This window comes from Cherax quadricarinatus, chromosome 93 (assembly GCF_038502225.1).
Source record: "Cherax quadricarinatus isolate ZL_2023a chromosome 93, ASM3850222v1, whole genome shotgun sequence".
Classification (NCBI taxonomy): domain Eukaryota; kingdom Metazoa; phylum Arthropoda; class Malacostraca; order Decapoda; family Parastacidae; genus Cherax; species Cherax quadricarinatus.
In genome coordinates, this window is record NC_091384.1 from 8,319,877 (window position 1) to 8,340,849 (window position 20,973).

At 39.6% G+C, this 20,973-nt stretch overlaps 1 protein-coding gene across 2 annotated transcripts in view; it reads left to right on the top strand.

The window, feature by feature from the left end:
* The window catches only part of LOC128703388 (regulator of G-protein signaling 10), a 45,823-nt gene extending 25,145 nt beyond the window's left edge, over positions 1-20,678 (top strand). Inside the window, exon 4 of one of the 2 annotated variants that reach the window (XM_053798020.2) lies at positions 10,339-20,678. In XM_053798020.2, the coding sequence (XP_053653995.1) occupies positions 10,339-10,551 (213 nt within the window). In that variant the 3' untranslated portion in view covers positions 10,552-20,678. The remainder of the gene's footprint in view (positions 1-10,338) is intronic. The other variant, XM_053798021.2, reaches the window with a different exon arrangement.
* The last annotated feature ends 295 nt before the right edge of the window (positions 20,679-20,973 follow it).

A 20,973-nucleotide genomic window follows, 5' to 3' on the forward strand; every position in this document is an offset into this window, starting at 1 on the left:
CAAGAGTTACAGAGACTAGTGTTTCCCTACTTGACCACATCTGGACCAACACCATATCCCCTTTAAAATCAGGCATAATTACAGATAATACCACAGACCACTACCCTACTTTCCTCATAACAACTCTTGGTAAACTACCCCAAGACACTACTAAAGTCACCTTCAGACTTCACAATGAGGCAGCCATTAATAACTTCGCAACAGCATTAGCAAACATTGATTGGCACACTGAGCTAGAAATCTATACAGATATTGACGAATGTATTAATAATTTTCTAAAAAAGACCCAATACCTCTATAACAAGCACTGCCCTAAAAAAACTAAACAGATGACAGCAAAGAGACTGAACAGTCCCTGGCTAACACCCAGCATTCTCAAATCCATAAATACAAAACACCAATATGAAAAACAGTACAGAATGGGTCACATAACCAGAGACCAAACAAAACGTTACTCGTCAATCCTAACCAGCCTGATAAGAAGGGCAAAAAAATTGTATTATGAGAACAGATTATCCAACTTACGAGGTGATATAAAAAAGACCTGGAAAACACTATCTGAAATTCTGGGAACAAAAAAGATATCACGAAATAGCGAAATAAAATTAGCAAAATCAGATGAACCCCAACTCCCACCAACAGAAACAGCAAACAGACTCAATGATTTCTTCTCCACTATAGGACAAAACCTTGCCCATAAAATCCCAAGCTCAGATACCCCACCAAATAACTACCTCACCGGCAACTACCCGAACACACTGTTCCTAGCTCCGACTAACCCATACGAAGTCTCCCTTATTATCAATGCACTAAAAAACAAGGCAGGAGATTTAAGTACCTTACCACCCTTTATATATAAAAAAGTGTCACAAGTGCTATCTCCAATCATTGCAACACTCTTTAACAAATCCATTGAATCCTCCACCTTCCCTACAGTACTCAAAATAGCAAGGGTCACCCCGATCCACAAAGGAGGAGACCAAACAGAGTTGAATAACTATAGGCCAATATCCAACTTACACCCTCTCTCAAAAATCTTTGAAAAACTAATTCACAAACGAATCTACTCCTACCTTATCTCCCAAAACATACTCAACCCCTGCCAATTTGGATTCAGGCCTAATAAAAATACTAATGATGCTATTATACACATGCTAGAACAGGTCCCACTGGGGATCTTCATTGACTTACGAGTTTTGATACAGTAATGACTTGCTCCACGTAAAATTGTCACACTATGGTATAAGAGGGCACTAATTACCTCAAGTGAGTATGTGTACGCAGCAGATACAGTTGGTGTCCCAGCCTTGGCCCTCTTCTCTTTCTCCTATACATAGACTGGCAAACTCAAACCCACACTATTTGCAGATGACACTACATACGTCTTCTCTCACCCGAGCCCAGTCACACTAGCCAATACTGTAAATACCGAATTACAGAAAATATCTACCTGATGAGGACTAACTTACACTAAACATTGACAAAACCTACTTCATTCAGTTTGGTAACAGAGCTACAGATGTCCCTCTTAACATAATGATAAACGGATCACCTATCACAAAGCTAACAGAGGGAAAATTCTTAGGAATCCACCTTGATAATAGACTCAAATTTCATACACATATACAACAAATTTCTAAGAAAATTTCCAAGACTGTAGGCATACTATCGAAGATACGGTACTATGTTCCACAGTCAGCCCTCCTGGCCCTATATCACTCTCTTATTTACCCCTATCTCACCTATGGAATTTGTGCATGGGGCTCAACAACAGTTAACCATCTCAGACCACTAATTACCCAACAAAAGGCTGCAGTTAGAATGATAACAAATTCTCACTACAGGCAGCACACTCCACCAATATTCAATACACTAAACCTACTCACCATACAAAACATCCATACTTATTACTGCACCTATTACATACATAGAACACTTAACTCTGATATTAACCCTCCCCTCAAACATCTCCTTGCCAACCTCAACAGAACACATGACCATAACACAAGGCACAGATCACTCTTTGATGTTCCTCGTGTTCATCTCACACTATGCAAAAACTCAATGCACATAAAAGGCCCTAAAATCAATTCATTACCTGTAAATATAAAAGAAACACTACCTGTTTATAAATTCAAGTCTCTACTCAAAGATCACTTACTCACCCAAAACCAAATAAATACTGAATAACTGAACCTTATAAATTGTATATCTTAAATGTTTCTCACAATTATATCACATAAATGTTAAACCTAAAACCCAATCTAACTTTATTATTTTTTAAATACACTACCTAACAGAATCCTTCATATGACCTGTCTTTGTAATACTCACTTGTGCTTTATAGTAATCTGTTTACATTAATGTTTTATCACTGACTTCATCATTGCTTAGTTAATCTTAAGTTAATTTTAAGCCAGCCCGTAATGCTATGCATAGTATAAGTGGCTTTGGCATACTGCTCTTATCTGTATTTTTTTGTACCTCTGTATGTGTGCACAAATTTATAATAAATAAATAAATAAATAAATAAATAAATAAATAAATCGAGAACCAAACCCTAGTCATCGTGGTTGTATGTAAGCCATCAGATGCAGCCTCCCAACAGTTCAAGGAACAGCTACTGAAAATTGATTACTGTCTGGAAAGCCTTCCAGCTCCATCCCCAAACATCTTACTGCTTGGTGATTTCAACCTAAGGCATACAAAATGGAAGAATGTAGCAGAAACAATCCCTGGAGGCAGCACAGATGAAAGGTCACACACACGAGTTACTAAATCTCAGCGATAAACATACCCTGAGTCAGCAGATACTGGAGCCAACAAGACTGGAAAACACTCTTGACCTTATCTTCACAAATAATGAAGACCTAGTAAGAAACATAACAAAATAAAAAACAACTAATTCCGATCACAATCTAATCGAAGTTCAGACTTACATGCACAGGGATCCTGATCAGCAGAATGCACGTAGCTGTGAAGGTGTCTTCACGAAATATAACTTCAACAACAAGAACATCAACTGGGAAGATATCTTAAATAACATGGATTCAAACCAGTGTCTTGAGAGGATCAACTTCCTGGCAGCTGAAGTATGTTCCAGGCATATTCCCCTAAGAAAGAAGAAGTAAACTGGAAAGAGAAAGACGCTCCTTCTACAGAAGACGACGAAGAATACTGAGCTCCTCATGAATGTTAGATTATCTGATACACTGAGGGAAGTACTGGCTAGGGAAGTGGAAAGTATCGAACTAAAGTTAAAGGACTCATGCATGACCCATGAGAGACAGGAGCTAAAAGTGATTAGTGAAATTGACAGAAATTCAAAATAGTATTTCTTTTCATATGCAATAAACAAGGCAAATACCACATCTAATATTGTGCCCTTGCTCAGACAGGGTGGGACTTACTCAGATGACAATAAAGAAATGAATGAGATAATGAAATCCCAATACAACTCTGTGTTTAGCGAGCCACTAATCAGTCTAAAGAGTGATAATCCAAATGATTTTTTTCGTGAATGAGCCTCAAAACTCCAATGCATTCCAGATTTCTGACATTACTCTAACTCCTATAGACTTTGAGAAAGCAATTGACAACATACCCATGCACTCAGCCCCAGGCCGACTCGTGGAACTCTGTGTTCATTAAAAACTGCAAGAAACCCCTTTTGCGTACCCTAAACATACTATGGAGAAGGAGCTTTGACATGGGTGAAATTCCACAGTCATTAAAAACAACGGATATAGCCCCACTCCATAAACATGGCAGCAAAGCATTAGCTAAGAACTATAGACCAACAGCTCTAACATCCCACATCATAAAAATTTTTGAAAGTGCTAAGAAGCACAATTGCAAACCACTTGGATTCCCAAAAACTGCACAATCCAGGGCAACATGGGTTCAGAGCAGTTCGCTCCTGCCTCTCGCAACTACTGGATCACTATGATATGGTCCTGGATGCACTGGAAGAAAGATAGAATGCAGATGTAATGCAGTGGACCCCCAGTTCGCGATATTAATCCGTTCCTGAGAGCTCATCGTAAACCAAAATTATTGGAAAGAGAATTAATTTTCCCCATAAGAAATAATGGAAATCAAATTAATCCGTGCAAGACACCCAAAAGTATTTATTTATTTATTTCCAATTTGTGCACACATACAGAGGTACAAAAAAAATACAGATATGAGCAGTATGCCAAAGCCACTTATACTATGCATAGCATTACGGGCTGGCTTAAAATTAACTTAAGATTAACTAAGCAATGATTATTATTATTATTATAATCAAAAAGAAGCGCTAAGCCACAAGGACTATACAGCGCTGCTACTAAGCAATGATGAAATCAGTGATAAAACATGAAAAAAAAAACTTTTACCACATGAAATATTAAGTTTAATGCAATAGAATAATTACAATAACAACAATAACAATAGAATAATAACAATAGAATAATTGACACTTACCTTTAATGAAGATCTGGTGATGATTGATGGGATGGGAGGAGGGGAGAGTGTGGATGGTGTTAGTGTTTAGAAGGGGAATCCCCCTCCATTAGGACTTGAGGTAGTAAGTCCTTTTCCAGGGTTACTTCCCTTCTTCTTTTAATGCCACTAGGACCAGGTTGAGAGTCACTGGACTTCTGTTGCACAACATATCTGTCCATAGAGGCCTGTACCTCTCGTTCCTTTATGACTTTCCTAAAGTGGTTCACAACAGTGTCATTGTACAGGTTGCCAACATGGCTTGCAGTAGCTGTCTGAGGGTGATTTTCATTGCCCACATTTCCTTAATCTTTGAAGTAGACAACTTCTTCAATTTCTCTATCCCCTCCTCCGGAGCAGTTTCCTCAGGTCTGGCCTCTTGCTGTTGAAGATGATCTAGCAGCTCATCAGTGGTTAGTTCGTTATTGTCCTCCTCCATCAACTCTTCCACATCCTCCCCACTAATCTCCAAGGACTTCCCCAATGCCACAATGGATTCCTCAACTGGCATAGGCTACTCAGGGTTAGCCTCAAACCCTTCAAAATCCCTTTTGTCTACACATTCTGGCCACAGTTTTTTCCAGGCAGAGTTCAAGGTCCTCTTAGTCACTTCCTCCCAAGCCTTACCTATAAAGTTTACACAATTGAGGATATTAAAGTGATCCTTCCAAAACTCCTTTAGAGTCAATCGAGTGTCTGTGGTCACTTCAAAGCACCTTTCAAACATAACTTTTGTGTACAGTTTCTTGAAGTTGGAAATGACCTGCTGGTCCATGGGCTGCAGGAGAGGAGTGGCATTAGGAGGCAAAAACTTGACCTTAATGAAGCTCATGTCCCCAGAAAGTTGCTCTGCCAAGTCTGTAGGATGACCAGGGGCATTGTCTAATACCAGGAGGCACTTAAGGTCTAATTTCTTTTCAATTAGGTAATTTTTCACATTGGGGGCAAATGCATGGTGTAACCAGTCATAGAAAGTCCCTAGTGACCCATGCCTTACTGTTTGCCCTCCACAGCACACACAAATTAGCCTTGAGGATATTATTTTGCCTGAACACTCTGGGAGTTTCTGAGTGATACACCAATAAAGGCTTCACTTTGCAATCATCACTAGCATTGGCACACATCAGAAGAGTAAGCCAGTCTTTCCATAGGCTTATGTCCTGGGAGTGCCTTTTCCTCCTGAGTAATGTAGGTCCTGCTTGGCAATTTCTTCCAAAACAGGCCTGTTTCGTCACAATTAAACACTTGTTCAGGTTTCAATCCTTCAGCCTCTATGTACTCCTTGAATTCATGCACATATTTTTCAGCCACTTTGTGGTCTGAACTGGCAACCTCACCATGCCTAATCACACTATGTATGCCACTACGATTCTTAAATCTTTCAAACCAATCTTTGCTGGCCTTAAATTCACTCACATCACCACTAGTTGCAGGCAATTTCTTTACCAAATCATCATGCAACTGCCTAGCCTTTTCACAAATGATCACTTGAGAGATGCTATCTCCTGCTATCTGTTTTTCATTTATCCACACCAATAACAATCTCTCAACATTTTCTAACACTTGCGGTCGCTGTTTTGTAATCACAGTTGCACCTTTTGCAGAACAGCTTCCTTGATTGACGTTTTCCTGCTCACTATAATAGAGATGGTTGATTGGGGTTTACTATACAACCTGACCAGCTCCGACACACGCACTCCACTTTTGTACTTTGCAATTATCTCTTTCTTCATTTCAATAGTCATTAGCACCCTTAGTCTCGAAGGGTTGGCACTAGAAGCTTTCTTGGGGCCCATGGTGACTTATTTTGCAGAAACAAGCACAAAAAACAGTGATAATATGGATAATATGGAATGTACCGAATGTATCCTTAGATGCGCGCACACTGGCTGGCTTGTAAACACTGGCACACACGGGGCAGTTCAGGCCACACGTGGACACGTCTCGTACGAATCACATCGCATACCAGGTTTTGTAACAGGAACCGAGGCAAGTTTTTTGCGATATAATTCATCGGTTACCGGATTTATCGGATACCGATAGCATCGCAAACCGGGGGTCCACTGTATTCAAAGACTTTGCAAAAGCCTCTGACAAGTGCGATTATGGTGTAATAGCGCACAAAATACATGCTAAAGGAATATCTGGTAAAGTGGGGAGATGGATCTTCAACTTTGTATGCAATCAAATGCAAGGAGTTAAATCTGAAGCTGCCATAGTGAAAAGCTCTGTTCCACAAGGCACAGTACTTGCCCCCATCCTGTTCTTCATCCTCATATCAGACATAGGCAGAGATGTAATCCACAGCACCGTGTCATCCTCTACAGACAATACTAGGATCTGCATGAGACTGTCATCTATTGAGGACACGATTAACCTCCAAGAAGATATAAACCAAGTTTTCCAATGGGCAATGGAAAACAATATGATGTTCAATGAAGACAAATTCCAACTACTCCATTATGGAAAACTGGAGGAAATAATAAACAGAATGGAGTATACTACAAACTCTGATCATACAATAGAGCAAAAAAATAAAGTGAGGGACCTGGGAGCAGTAAAGTCTGAGGATCTCACTTTCCAGGATCACAACAGTGCCACGATCACAACTGCACAGAAAATGATGGGATGGATAATGAGAACGTTCAAAACAAGAGATGCCGAGCCAGTGATGATCCTTTTCAAATCACTTGTTCTCTCTAGACTGGAATACTGCTGTACATTAACATCTCCATTCAAAGCAGGTGAAATTGCAAATCTAGATAGTGTACAGAGAACCTTTACTGCACGTATAAGTTCCATGAAACACCTCAGCTACTGGGAATGCTTGGAAGCACTTAACTTATACTTTCTGGAATGCAGGTGAGAGAGATATATCATAATCTATACTTGGAAAATCCAAGAAGGAATGGTCCCAAATCTGCACACAGAAATCATTACCTACGAGTGATTTGTGTAAAATATCCCCAATGAAAAGTAGGGGTGCCACTGGTTTACCTGGAGTTTACCTGGAGAGAGTTCCGGGGGTCAACGCCCCCACGGCCCGGTCTGTGACCAGGCCTCCTGGTGGATCAGAGCCTGATCAACCAGGCTGTTACTGCTGGCTGCACGCAAACCAACGTATGAGCCACAGCCCGGCTGATCAGGAACCGACTTTAGGTGCTTGTCCAGTGCCAGCTTGAAGACTGCCAGGGGTCTGTTGGTAATCCCCCTTATGTATGCTGGGAGGCAGTTGAACAGTCTCGGGCCCCTGACACTTATTGTATGGTCTCTTAACGTGCTAGTGACACCCGTGCTTTTCATTGGGGGGATGTTGCATCGTCTGCCAAGTCTTTTGCTTTCGTAGTGAGTGATTTTCATGTGCAAGTTCAGTACTAGTCCCTCTAGGATTTTCCAGGTGTATATAATCATGTATCTCTCCCGCCTGCTTTCCAGGGAATACAGGTTTAGGAACCTCAAGCGCTCCCAGTAATTGAGGTGTTTTGTCTCCGTTATGCGTGCCGTGAAGGTTCTCTGTACATTTTCTAGGTCAGCAATTTCTCCTGCCTTGAAAGGTGCTGTTAGTGTGCAGCAATATTCCAGCCTAGATAGAACAAGTACACTAAAAGGAAACTAAAAGAAAACACTAAGTGTCTGGGGCCCAAGACTGTTCAACAGCCTCCCACTGTGCATAAAGGGAATTACCAATAGACCCCTGGCTGCCTTCAAGAGCTCTTCAGTGGTTAGCTCTTCCCTGTGGTCGTCCACCAACTCTTCCACATCCTGGCCACTCACATCCAACCCCATGGACTTCGTGTTTCTTGCCTTCTTTATCAAAAGGCTGGCACTTTGAACTTTCTTTGGCCCCATGATGGCTTATTTAAAGCAGTCACACTCGATAAACAAGCACAAAAAACAATGGATTATTATGAAATGTTTTGGATGAATGCGCAGGGTAATGCTCACTCGACGAGAAACTAAGCCAGACTGACTCAGAGCGCATGGGATGCTTTGTGTGGGCATGAGCAGGCGGACACATTTGGTACGGCGGACCGATGAAAACCGAGGTGTTGAACGAAAACTGGGACAAAATTTTGACGAAGAAAGTCGTCGAAAACCGAATTCGACGAAAACCAGGGCAAATGAAAAACGAGGCTCCTCTGTACCATCAAAAGGAGTCAGTATTGATACTGATATTTTTCCACCACTTATCTTCAGTTTTATGTTTTATTTCTCGTCCAGATTTATATGATTTTTTGTTTTAATAAATTTATGATTTTTTTCTATACATTAGTAAATTATTATTATTTTTTCTTTGTATTAATAAATTTATATGATTTTTTATTTTTCTAATATATTCTTTGGCAAGTGTTGTAATATATACAGTAAACCTTGTTTTATTATACAGTCAATTCTCTTATAAAGCTCCTCTATATACAGTCACCTCTCTTATAAAGTTAATCTATATACAGTCAGTTCTCTTATAAAGCTCCTCCACATACAGTCAGTTCTCTTATAAAGCTCCTCCATATACAGTCAATTCTCTTTTAAAGCTCCTTTATACAGTCAGTTCTGACCAGCATGAATTACAAAGGCCTTTCACATGCTATTCAATTTTTGATGTACTTTCTCAGTCGCATTCACAAAAAATTGAACTATACTATAAAGAGATATACACCTTATTTTGAAAATTAGACACATGTGCAACATCTGGGTATCTTTATCGTAGATGTTTCAAGATCCAGTAGCTTTATCAGTGCATATTCAAGGGCATGATTGGAAGACAGTAGAACTTTATACAAAAGATGAGGTAATCAGTCCCTCAGCCTTGGAGTTGGTGTGAAGAGCACCGTAGTCATGAAGAATCTGGAGCACAGGCAAGGTTAGGTTAGGTTTGTCAGGAAACAGGAAGAGTGTTTCCCAACTCGGGTGTTAGTCAGATGATGACCCGCCGTTGGAGTTTTTGGTCATCTGACCGAGGATTTCCATTGGCTTACCGGTCCACTTCTTTAGAAATTACGGTCTCATAGTTTTAGCCATTTAGTAACAAGAAGGCTGGCACTTATATACTTTTATCAGATGGTAAGGGATGGGTAGCAGACGAAGACATTGTCACTGGTAGATGGGATTCTTCAGTGGAAGGAGGTTATACTCAAGGGACGGGTTAGTGGTAGTGAAGAAGGTTGTGGAGATGTCTCCCGACCCAAGATTCTATGATGTTGCAGTGTTTAACAAGTTGGACATTAATGGTATACAATACCAACAAGATGAAGATACCCAGATGCTGCATGTATGTCTAACTTTCATCTTGTTGGTATTGTATATTAATCATGTACAACCTGTCAGACACTGCAACATCATAGAATCTTGGTTCAGAGGCCATCACAACCTTCTTCACTACCACTAACCCATCCCCCAGGTATGACCTAATTCCACTGGGGAATCCCTCCTACCAGTGACAATGTCTTCGTCTGCTATCCATCCCTTACCACCCGACACCAGTATATAAGTGCCAGCCTTCTTGTCTGTGCTCCAGATTCTTCATGCCTACTTCAAGGCTGAGGGATTGATTACCTCATCTTTTGTATATAGTTCTTCTGTCTTCCAATCATGTCCTTGAATTTGTATTGATAAAGTCACTGGATAGCAAAACATAAACAATAAAGATACCCAAATGTAACACGTGTCTAATTTTCATCCTGTCGGTATTGTGTACCACTCATGAAGAAGACAACACTAAAATGACTTCATTTTAAAGTCATCCGACCCTAGGCTGGATAATTAATGGTTTACTGTCAGTATTACCTCGCATAAATGTCGTTTACAAATCATGTTTATAATCTCTTGGTTCATCTAGATTTACTCTTTTTCCAGGATGCCGCTCACCAGCTCGTTCTTTTACAGGTGGGCGCCGACAAGGAGGTCGGCACCAGTGGCAAGAGTGTAGAGATCGGTGACAAACTGGAAGAGGAGGGACTTGAAGGAGTCACCATTTTTGATGAACCTCAGCGGAAGGTCAAGCAAAAGCTTGCCGACGGATTGTACATCAATTTCTGCCTCAATATTAAGAACAGACTCAAGTTGTAACTGCTCAGTGGGGTTGATTGGATGGAGCAATACAGAGGCACGACTGGACAGACTGGATTGAAAGGACTTTGTACCAACGGTATAACCAAGAAAACAAGTTATGGAATGAGCTTTAATTGGGGGGGTGATAGATTAAGCTTAAGCAAAATTGGCAGAATGAGTAGTACGGTAGATTTTTTTGCTAGAAAGTGCAGTACAAAGTTATTGTACGATATTTGCGTCCGGTACATAAAAAAAAGATAGAATACTGTACTGTTCCACAAAGTCAATGGAAGGGCATGGTATGGCACAGAATTTTGTATGGCATGGTCGATTTTGTTCCTCAAAAATATGGTATGAATTATGGTGGGGTATTTGTGGCAAGTACAAAAACTGAAGCACTTCCCACATGGTACTGTACTGCCAGCCTTGACCTGAGTGAACATTGTGGTACAAGCTTGTTGTGAAACATCGCTTGTGTCAAGCTGAGCAAGCTTATGCAACACAATGTTTCAGTCAAATTAGAGTTAATTGTGTTAAAGTTTTCTCTAAGCCTCGGTACTGCAGTACTCATTGTCATTATGTCGCCCAGTCATCTTAATTCGCTCTTGTTATTGAATGTACTTCACTCAGCTCTCTTATAAAGCTCCTCTGCATAGAGTGAGCTTTTTTGTATAAATACGATTGAAAAGCTTCATCCAGAATTGACCAGAAGGCAGTATAAAGCTCTCAATGTGATAGCCAATCTTGGTTGTACCTTTTCAATTGCATTTATGGAGGAGCTTTATGAGATAACTGACTGCAAATAAAGTTTAAGCTTTATAAACCAGTTTGTACTTACTCTTAGCTTTTAGGAAGCTAATTACTCATAGATTATTGTTTCTCAGCATTTGTGCTTGTGTAGTTGCCTATTTAGAGGTAATGGTGTTGAACACGTGGTGTTCTCTCGTCTATAATTTTGTGATAGAAATTGTTAGTTGCATTATCGGTAAAGCTCTCTCAAGCACTCCTAGGCCGGCAGTTAAGCTTTCTAATGTCCTTTCTGCTCTGCTTTTTCATCATTAATCTCACTGAAATCATGGAGAGCATTCGAGGGTCTTCTGGTACGTTACAAAGCGGTAATTGTGTTATTTTGGGGAAATTTTGAAAATGAGGTTTGTTGTTATTTCTGTTCATGAGTGATTAGGAAGTAGCCTCTCTCAAGCCTAGGTTAGGTTAATTTGGGTTAAGTTAGGTTAATTCAGTTTAAATTAGGTTATGTTAGGTTAATTTGAGTTAGGTTAGGCTAATTTGGGTTAGGTTAGGTTAGTTTAGTTCAGTTTAATTAAATTAGTTTAGGCTAGGTTAGGTAAGATTTGCCAGGAAACAGGACAAGTGTTTCTGACAGTGGTCTTAGTCATATGATGACCTGTTGCTGGAGCTTCTGGTCATCTAAGACCTTCCACTGGCTTACCACTTTAAAATTTAAACTTATATTTTGCCTAGGCCTTCATTGCTTCATGTGTCACCTTCCTCACGTCCTCCCAAAAACAGGTTAAAGTTTCTGATTGGCTCCCTGAGGAAGACAAAAACTTCCATTGGCTAGAGCCATCATAATTTCACTCCATGATAAGCCTCTAGAAATCTTCGAAAAAAAAGTCGCTTTTGAACCATAAGAACAACAAAGTGTTCACAGAACTGGCCTAATATTTGTTCTATTTCTTTTCCTTACACTTTTACAGACTTTTACTGCAATTTGTGAAATTGTAAAAACACGATCACAAACAAACCAGGGAACTGGTGGGGTTAGTACCCAGGGTGAGGGAGTGGTAACACTTCAGGCCAGTGTGTAAGCCACATGGCCAGCTGGCTACAATAAGATTCATTCAACTGGGTATATTTATACACCATAGGGAGGTTAACAGGTGCGACCATGAGAAGGACAGAAACCTCTTTCAGGTGCCTTAAAGCACCTGAAAGAGGTTTCTTCCCACCGGTGGCAAAATCATCTGTAAAAACTTACATTTGTGGTCACAGTAGTGGCCCATACTAACCTCCCTATGGTGTATAAATATACCTGGTTGTATGAATCTTCTTGTAGCCAGCTGACCCAGTGGCTTACACACTGGCCTGGAGTGTTACCACTCCCTCACCCTGGGTACAAACTCCACCCGTTCCCTGCTTTGTTTATACTGCAACGTGACTTATGAAATCATAAAAAAGAAATAGAATGGTAGGACTGAAACCCATGGCAGGTGGGTTTGAGGACTCACCCATCATGGGTTCTTCCCCCCCCCATGGGTTCTCCCCCCCCATGGGTTCTCCCCACAACCCCCATGGTCTGGGATTTATACTGTGCATAGTTGTGTCGTTGTTTCTGGCTTCCAATGTCACTTTTTTGTGCTGTTTGTGTTCCTTACTTATGGAATGTTTTTTTTTTTTCATGTTTTTGTTGAATGTTTTCAATGTTGCATGAGAGTTGCATGTTTTGATTTTGTTTTAGAACGTTTTGAACAGTGATTTTAACCTGGACAAGTATTAAACCTGTTGTCAGTGTTCACCTAGCAGTAAGTAGGTACCTTGTTGTTAGCCACCTTACACCTGCTGCCCTGTTCACCTAGCAGTAAGTAGGTACCTTGTTGTTAGCCAACCATTGTGAGTCACATTCAGAGGAAGAAAACCAAAGAAATAAGCCACACTGCTTGGCTTATAATCCCCAGGGTTAACCCCCCCCCCCCCCAGGGTTAACCCAGTCTTCCTTGCATACCTCCAAATTATTGTAAAAACTTCCACCATCACAGGAGTGTTGTTCACTGCTGTACAGTGAAACCTCAGTATACTGAACTATAAGGGGAAGGGGGTAGATGAGTGTTTGCTTAATCCAAGATTCGCTGTATCTAAATACAAGGTGCAACGGACTGGGCTCCTTGCATGGAGAGTCCGTCAGTCACACACTACTGATAATGGAGAAAAATCTCCATTGTCAGTCGAGTGCAGCAAACTGGATTTGTTGCATTAATCAATTATCCGGCCAAATATTTTATCCATTATGTTTGAATTCTATTACAAAGGGGTTAGTTATGTCTAGGTTTTAATGGTATTTCCTCCCTTATATAGATTTATAAAGTTAATTAAGTTGTTACACCTCCAGGTAGAGCTTTATAAAGTCAGTTAAATTGATCGAACATTCTCCTGGTAAAGCTCTACAGCTCTCCTTACCTCACTCCTATTGTGCATAATTTCCACAGAGCTCTTGGTGAATATAAATCCTTCAGTCTGGATTTATTCAGTTTTTAATTGGTTGTTTGGATGACCAGTCGCACCTCATTTAATCCTCTCAATTTTTCCTGTGCTTGTTTTGCTTTTGTCCTGATTATTCTTGCTAATAAAAGAAAATGCTTTATTAATTAACTTGTCAGCAAGGTAGGCCTTAAAAGAGGTCTTTCTATTTGTTTTATATATAGAGTAAGTTCTCTTATATAGGTCCTGTGTTGTGCAGTTCTTCATAAATTTGATTTAGAAATTCATTGCAAATAGAAAAATGTATGGAAAGGCTTCGTATTATGCCGTTTAGTTTTCAATATGCTTTTTCAGTCGCATGTATGAAAAAATTGCACTAAACGGAGGTTTATGAGAGAGCTAACTGTTGTGTGTACACGTGTGTGCATCTGTACAAGTGTGCCTGTATGCTCTATTGGTATCACCTTTGCACTGTGCACACATGTATGTATGTATGTTGGAGTCAGTTTTGCAGATATAAGCTAACATGATTGATGGTTATTGTTGTTCCCAAGTGGCCTTTTATGTGTTTATAATTGTTATGGAACATCCTGGTGTTGCATGTGCAACATGCAACAACAGGATGTAGATGTTTCATCATCCAGTGACTTTGTCATTACAAATTCAAGGACGTGAGTGGAAGGCAGTGGAACTATATACATAAAATGAAATAATCAGTCCCTTAGTCTTGGAGTTGGTGTGAAGAGCACCTTAGTCATGAAGAATCTGATGTGGAACCTCAAATATTGAACTTTCTTAGTTCCAGACGGCTGTTTGAGTGCCGTTACCGAGCGAATTTATTCCCATCAGGAATAATGCAAATTAGATTAGTTCATTTCAGACCCTCAAAAGTACAGTGGACCCTCACCTAACGATATTAATTGGTACCCGAGAACGAATATCGTTAGGCGAGTGTTTTAGCGTTAGCCGAGGCAAAATGTTAGCGTTAAAATGTATCGTTAGGCAAATTTAACGTTATGCGATGTGTTCATTAGGCGAGGGTCCACTGTACACTTATAAAAACACTTAGAAAAATACACTTACATAATTGGTTGAGTTGGGAGCAGTTTGACATTTGAGGTTCCACCGTATAACTATGACCATAATTTTTACTGGTAAGCCATCAGAAAGCCTTGGCCAGATGACCAAAAGCTCCAACAGCGGGTCATCGTCTGACTAAGACCCGTGTCAGGAAACACTCTTCCTGTTTCCTGACAAACCTAACCTAACCTTGCCTGTGGTCCAGATTCTTCACGACTACGGTGCTCTTCACACCAATTCCAAGGCTGAAGGACTGATTACCTCATCTTTTGTATATAGTTTTACTGTCTTCCAAATCGTGTCCTTGAATTTGTATTGATAAAGTCACTGGATGGTGAAACATCCACAATAAAGATACCCACATGTTGCATGTGTCTAATTTTCATCTTGTCGGTTTTGTATACCATTCATGTACATCCCATGTTGATTTACTTTACACTTGGTTAATGTCAGTGATTTTACGAAGGCAGATAGAAGGTTTTTTACATTGTTTTTCCTGGTTGAAGTATAATTGCCACCCTGATCTCACTCCCAGCAATGTCCATCCATTATGGCTTCTGGAGATGTTCCTGGGAGGACAGTGTTCTCGCACAGATGTGATGAATACCGTGAGTCGATGGCTATGTAATCGACCAGCAGAATTCTATCTGGAAGACATAAACAAGCTGGTAATGTGTTGGGATCAGTACCTCAGGAAGCTTGGTGATTATGTCCAGTAGTAACCAATGAACATTATTTAACAAAGCTCAACTGGATTTTTATCAGACGATAATATATGCGAAGGTGGTGTTACTGCCATCGTAGTCACAATTGGGAGCCCAAATTTGCATACTTCGATTATCCAGTATTATTATTGACAGTCCTGTGAAAAGCTCGAGATATTTATGTTTTTCTTTTCATGATTATTTTTTTGGTACATGACCCATAAATTGAAAATCAAGCAGATTTTGTCCACAATGAATTTACTGAATTTTCTTCTCCCAGCTGTATTCCACTGAAGCCGGGTGGCCCAAAAAGAAAACAAAAGTCTCTTTTTAATTTTAGTAATGTGTACAGGAGAAGGGGTTACTACCCCCTTGCTCCTGTCATTTTAGTCGCCTCTTATGACACACATGGCTTGCGGAGGAAGAATTCTGTTCCACTTCACCACTGAGATGAGACTAAATAAACAAGAACAAGAACTAGTAAGAAAATAGAAGGAAACCCAGAGAGGTGTGTATATATTATGCTTATAGATGGACGTGTAGTGTGACCTAAGTGTAAGCAGAATTAGCAACATGTATGTACTTGAAATCTTGCATGTTTATGAGACAGAAAAAAGACACCAGCAATCCTACCATCATGTAAAACAATTACAGGCTTTCGTTTTACTCACTTGGCAGGACAGTAGTACCTCCCTGGGCAGCTGCTGTCTACCAACCTACTCCCAGGTCTCTCTTTTTTTTTGTTGTTGTCATTCTTCAGAAACAATAAGGTTGAAGCAATAGAGTAGTTCACTCATAAAGTTCCTCTGTATAAAGTTTTTTTTTATAAACATGATTGAAAAGTACATTCAGAATTGAATACGATGTAGAAATGAATTTATATCACCTGCTGTTCAGTTCTGGATGAACTTTATCAGTCACATTTATGAGAAACTTCAGTGTGCCTAATAGCTTTATAAGCGAGTTGATGTTACAATAAGAAACACAGTCTGAAACACAGTCAGCCTAAATCTGAAACAAAATTTATTATGCAGGCAGAATTTAGTAGGTCTAATGGGTTGTAAATTCACAGGACATCCAGAAACCTAATCCATGCAAGTTTTGGAGTGAAACTAAGACACATGCGCAACATCTGGGTATCTTTATTGTAGACGTTTTGCCCACCAGTGGCTTTATCAATACAAATTCCAGGACATAACTTGAAGATAGTAAAACTATATACAGAAAATGAGGTAATCAGTCCCTCAACCTAGGAGTAGGTGCGAAGAGCACCGTAGTCGTGGAGATTCTGAAGCAGAAGCAAGGAGCCTGGCGCTTTTATACTAATGTCAGGTGGAAAGGGGACATGTAGCAGACAAGGGCATAGTCTGGTAGGCGGGATTCCCCAGTGGAAGTAGGTCCTACCCAAAGAGATGGGTTAGTTGTAGTAGTAGATGTCGTGATGTTGCAGTGTCTGACAAGTTGTACAAGAATGGTATACAATACTGACAAGACGAAACTAAGACATATATGCAACATCTGGGCATCTTTATTGTAGACTGGATGGCGAAACATCTACAGTAGAGATGCCCAGATGTTGCATATATGTCTTAGTTTCATCTTGTTGGTATTGTATACCATTCTTGTACAAGTTTTGGAGTCAAAATATAACACATGTATTTGCTTAAGACATGCATGTATTTGCTTAAGACATGGGATATCATTAACTTCCTTAACAGTTTATATGATGAGTCAGACTGCTGACCTGTAAGACAGTCTAGATCTGCTCTGCTCATCATGCAACCATTAAAGAAATATGCTTTTGCAAGAGTCCAGAACTTTGGATTATGGTCAGCTCTATTATAAAGCTCTATATAGTGCAATGTTTCAGAAATGCTATTGAAACAATACATCCAGAATTAAATAATGCAAGCATAGGCCTTCATTGCTCCTGTTATTCAATATTGGATGAAATGTTTCAATTGCTGTTACAGAAAATCACACTGTATAGCAGAATTTTTGTAAGAGAGTTCACAGTGTATGTGATATTGACTGCCTTCTTTGTGTTCTAATTTAGTGGATTGTTTTATATTTTATGTAAGAATGGATGCACTGCAGTAGGCCTGCTGTACATTGCAGCAGGCCTACCAGTATTGATTAGGCCTACATTGTAGCAGGCCTACTGTACACTTTTTCACATAGTTTATACTTAATAAGAGCCATGTGCAACACTTGGCTGGCTTTATTGGTGCACGATTTCACCAGTGTAGCATGGTTGTTGAGTAGACCCTAGAGTTAACTAATACTGGTGGCACTGGAAGAGGTAGAGATGAAATTATATACCAGCTGTGTCTCTTTGTTTACAAACGACTGTACAGGTGGTCTGCAACGTACAATGGAGGTACGTTGTGATGAACTTGTAAGTTGAAAATATCGTAAGTCAAAAATGAATTTGATATGATAAGTAAATAAATAACTACTGTCACTAAGTAAATAAACAAATAATTACCAGTAACTAACCAAATACCAGTATTGAAAAGTAAATAAATTAACAGAAGTTACAGACTTACTGTCTTCATGCTGGGTAATTATCTTGGACTTACTGTCTTCATGCTGGGTAATTATCTTGGGCTTACTGTCTTCATGCTGGGTAATTATCTTGGGCTTACTGTCTTCATGCTGGGTAATTATCTTTGACTTACTGTCTTCATGCTGGGTAATTATCTTGGGCTTACTGTCTTCATGCTGGGTAATTATCTTGGACTTACTGTCTTCATGCTGGGTAATTATCTTGGACTTACTGTCTTCATGCTGGGTAATTATCTTTGACTTACTGTCTTCATGCTGGGTAATTATCTTGGACTTACTGTCCTCATGCTGGGTAATTATCTTGGACTTACTGTCTTCATGCTGGGTAATTATCTTGGACTTACTGTCTCCATGCTGGGTAATTATCTTTGACTTACTGTCTTCATGCTGGGTAATTATCTTGGACTTACTGTCTTCATGCTGGGTAATTATCTTGGACTTACTGTCTCCATGCTGGGTAATTATCTTGGACTTACTGTCTTCATGCTGGGTAATTATCTTGGGCTTACTGTCTTCATGCTGGGTAATTATCTTTGACTTACTGTCTTCATGCTGGGTAATTATCTTGGACTTACTGTCTTCATGCTGGGTAATTATCTTTGACTTACTGTCTTCATGCTGGGTAATTATCTTTGACTTACTGTCTTCATGCTGGGTAATTATCTTGGACTTACTGTCTTCATGCTGGGTAATTATCTTGGACTTACTGTCTCCATGCTGGGTAATTATCTTGGACTTACTGTCTTCATGCTGGGTAATTATCTTGGACTTACTGTCTTCATGCTGGGTAATTATCTTGGGCTACTGTCTTCATGCTGGGTAATTATCCTGGACTACTGTCTTCATGCTGGGTAATTATCTTGGACTTATTGTCTTCATGCTGGGTAATTATCTTGGACTTACTGTCTTCATGCTGGGTAATTATCCTGGACTACTGTCTTCATGCTGGGTAATTATCTTGGACTTACTGTCTTCATGCTGGGTAATTATCTTGGGCTACTGCCTTCATGCTGGGTAATTATTTTTGAGTTTCGTCTCCAAAGTAGTAATTGCTTTTACACCATCGTAAAGTTGAAATACCTTAAGTTGCACTATTGTAAGTCAAGGATCACCTGTAATCTGATATACACCAGCCACACCTTTGTTTAGAAACAACGATCTATAATTTAATTTTCAGTTTCCTGAACTGTTGTAACTTTTTCACACCTTAATGCAGTATGAATTCACATGAAGCGCATACATTAGAGTTTTACCGTGGCGAGTGCGATGGTGTTGTATTTACTGTTGTAAGTGTGGTGCAGTGATGTTAATCTTAAATCTTGCCAGCATTGCACATGCATCTTATTCATTGCCCATCAGTACTGAGTACCATCAGTATATTGATGACTGAGTTGCAAGATATGGAAAACATTTTCCTGGCCATGACTATCCCTAAATCAGATCACAAGCACAGCAAGTTGACTTTAATCTGCTGTATAAATTATATAAGTGCTCTCAGCAAGGTGCTAGTAACTTTTTCTGTATAAATTACTAAATGTAAAAAGAAAAAAACAATTTCATATCCTCTTTTTCTGGTGTTGGTGTCTGGGTGCGGGACGCTGCTGTCTTAAGCAACGTCCCTCGGTCTCTTAACCGGACGTAGTGACTTAGTACTTATAAAAAACACACAAGTGCAATACTGTAATATTCTTGTACATCGGTGTACAGTGTTATCCTTCCCAGATATCGTTTATTTTCAGGAAATGCACAATAATTATATTACAGGATAATGTACTTAATATTAGGACATGTAGTTTTAAGGTGGGTGGTTTAGTGTGTAAACTCATATTACAGTGCATTCTAATATAATGAACTTTTACAATTATGGGAACAATACACTGGTTAAGTTGTACTTTTAACATATTTCTTGTTAATAATTTTTGCAATAAATTAAGTGTACAGAGGTATATTATGAGGGTTCACTGTAGCCTTAAGGTGTACAAATAACCCAGTCATCTCTTGTAAGCAGTAACAGAAACTTGTTTGGTTGATTACTTATGAAAATTGACTTTGTCACTGAGCAATTATGAGTGGAAAATGGACTAGTGACTTGTTCGTGGGTGGGAGGGTTGTGCAGGCCTGTGGGTCGCTAGTACTAACAACCTGCTTGACCAGGCAGGTTACAATGGTCATGTAGGCCTGTGGGTCGTTAATAATAGTAACAACCTGGTTGACTTGGCAGTCGGTAAGGGGACGACCTGTAACCTGGGAGTAACCTGGTCACAGGTACAATACAGTCAAGTCTCTTATAGAACTGACTGTATATAGCAGAACTTTATAAGAGAACTGACTATACAGAGGAACTTTATAGGAGTGAATGTATATAGAGGAACTTTACATGAGAAGTGAATGTATATAGAAGACCTATATAAGAGAATTGACTGTATATAGAAGAGCTTTATAAGAGATCTGATTGTATATAGGGGAGCTTTATAAGAGAACTGACTGTAAAGCCTGGGATACACTTTTGTTCAATGCTTTTATATAATCTTTCATTGATTTGTTGCGAGAAATAAAATTTATATAAATTTTCTAAAAGGTCCTTTCTTTTGCTATGTTTTATTCCTTATTTCAAGGCTTTTGTGTTTTATTTAACCCTGTCACTGTCTGGTTCGTCGACCCATGTTAGTGATGCCCGACTCCCTCACATAGACCTGCGTCTGAAGCTCACCTCGCTCAGATGAGCTGTGAGCGGTAAACTTAAGTCTGGTTATGAGAGAATGGGTCTGTGTGGTGTGTGTGCTGTGCAGCTTCTCCTCACTTAACGACGAAGTTCTGTTCCTGAGACCTCGTTGTTGAACTAATTTGTCGCTAAGTGAGGAGCATACTATAA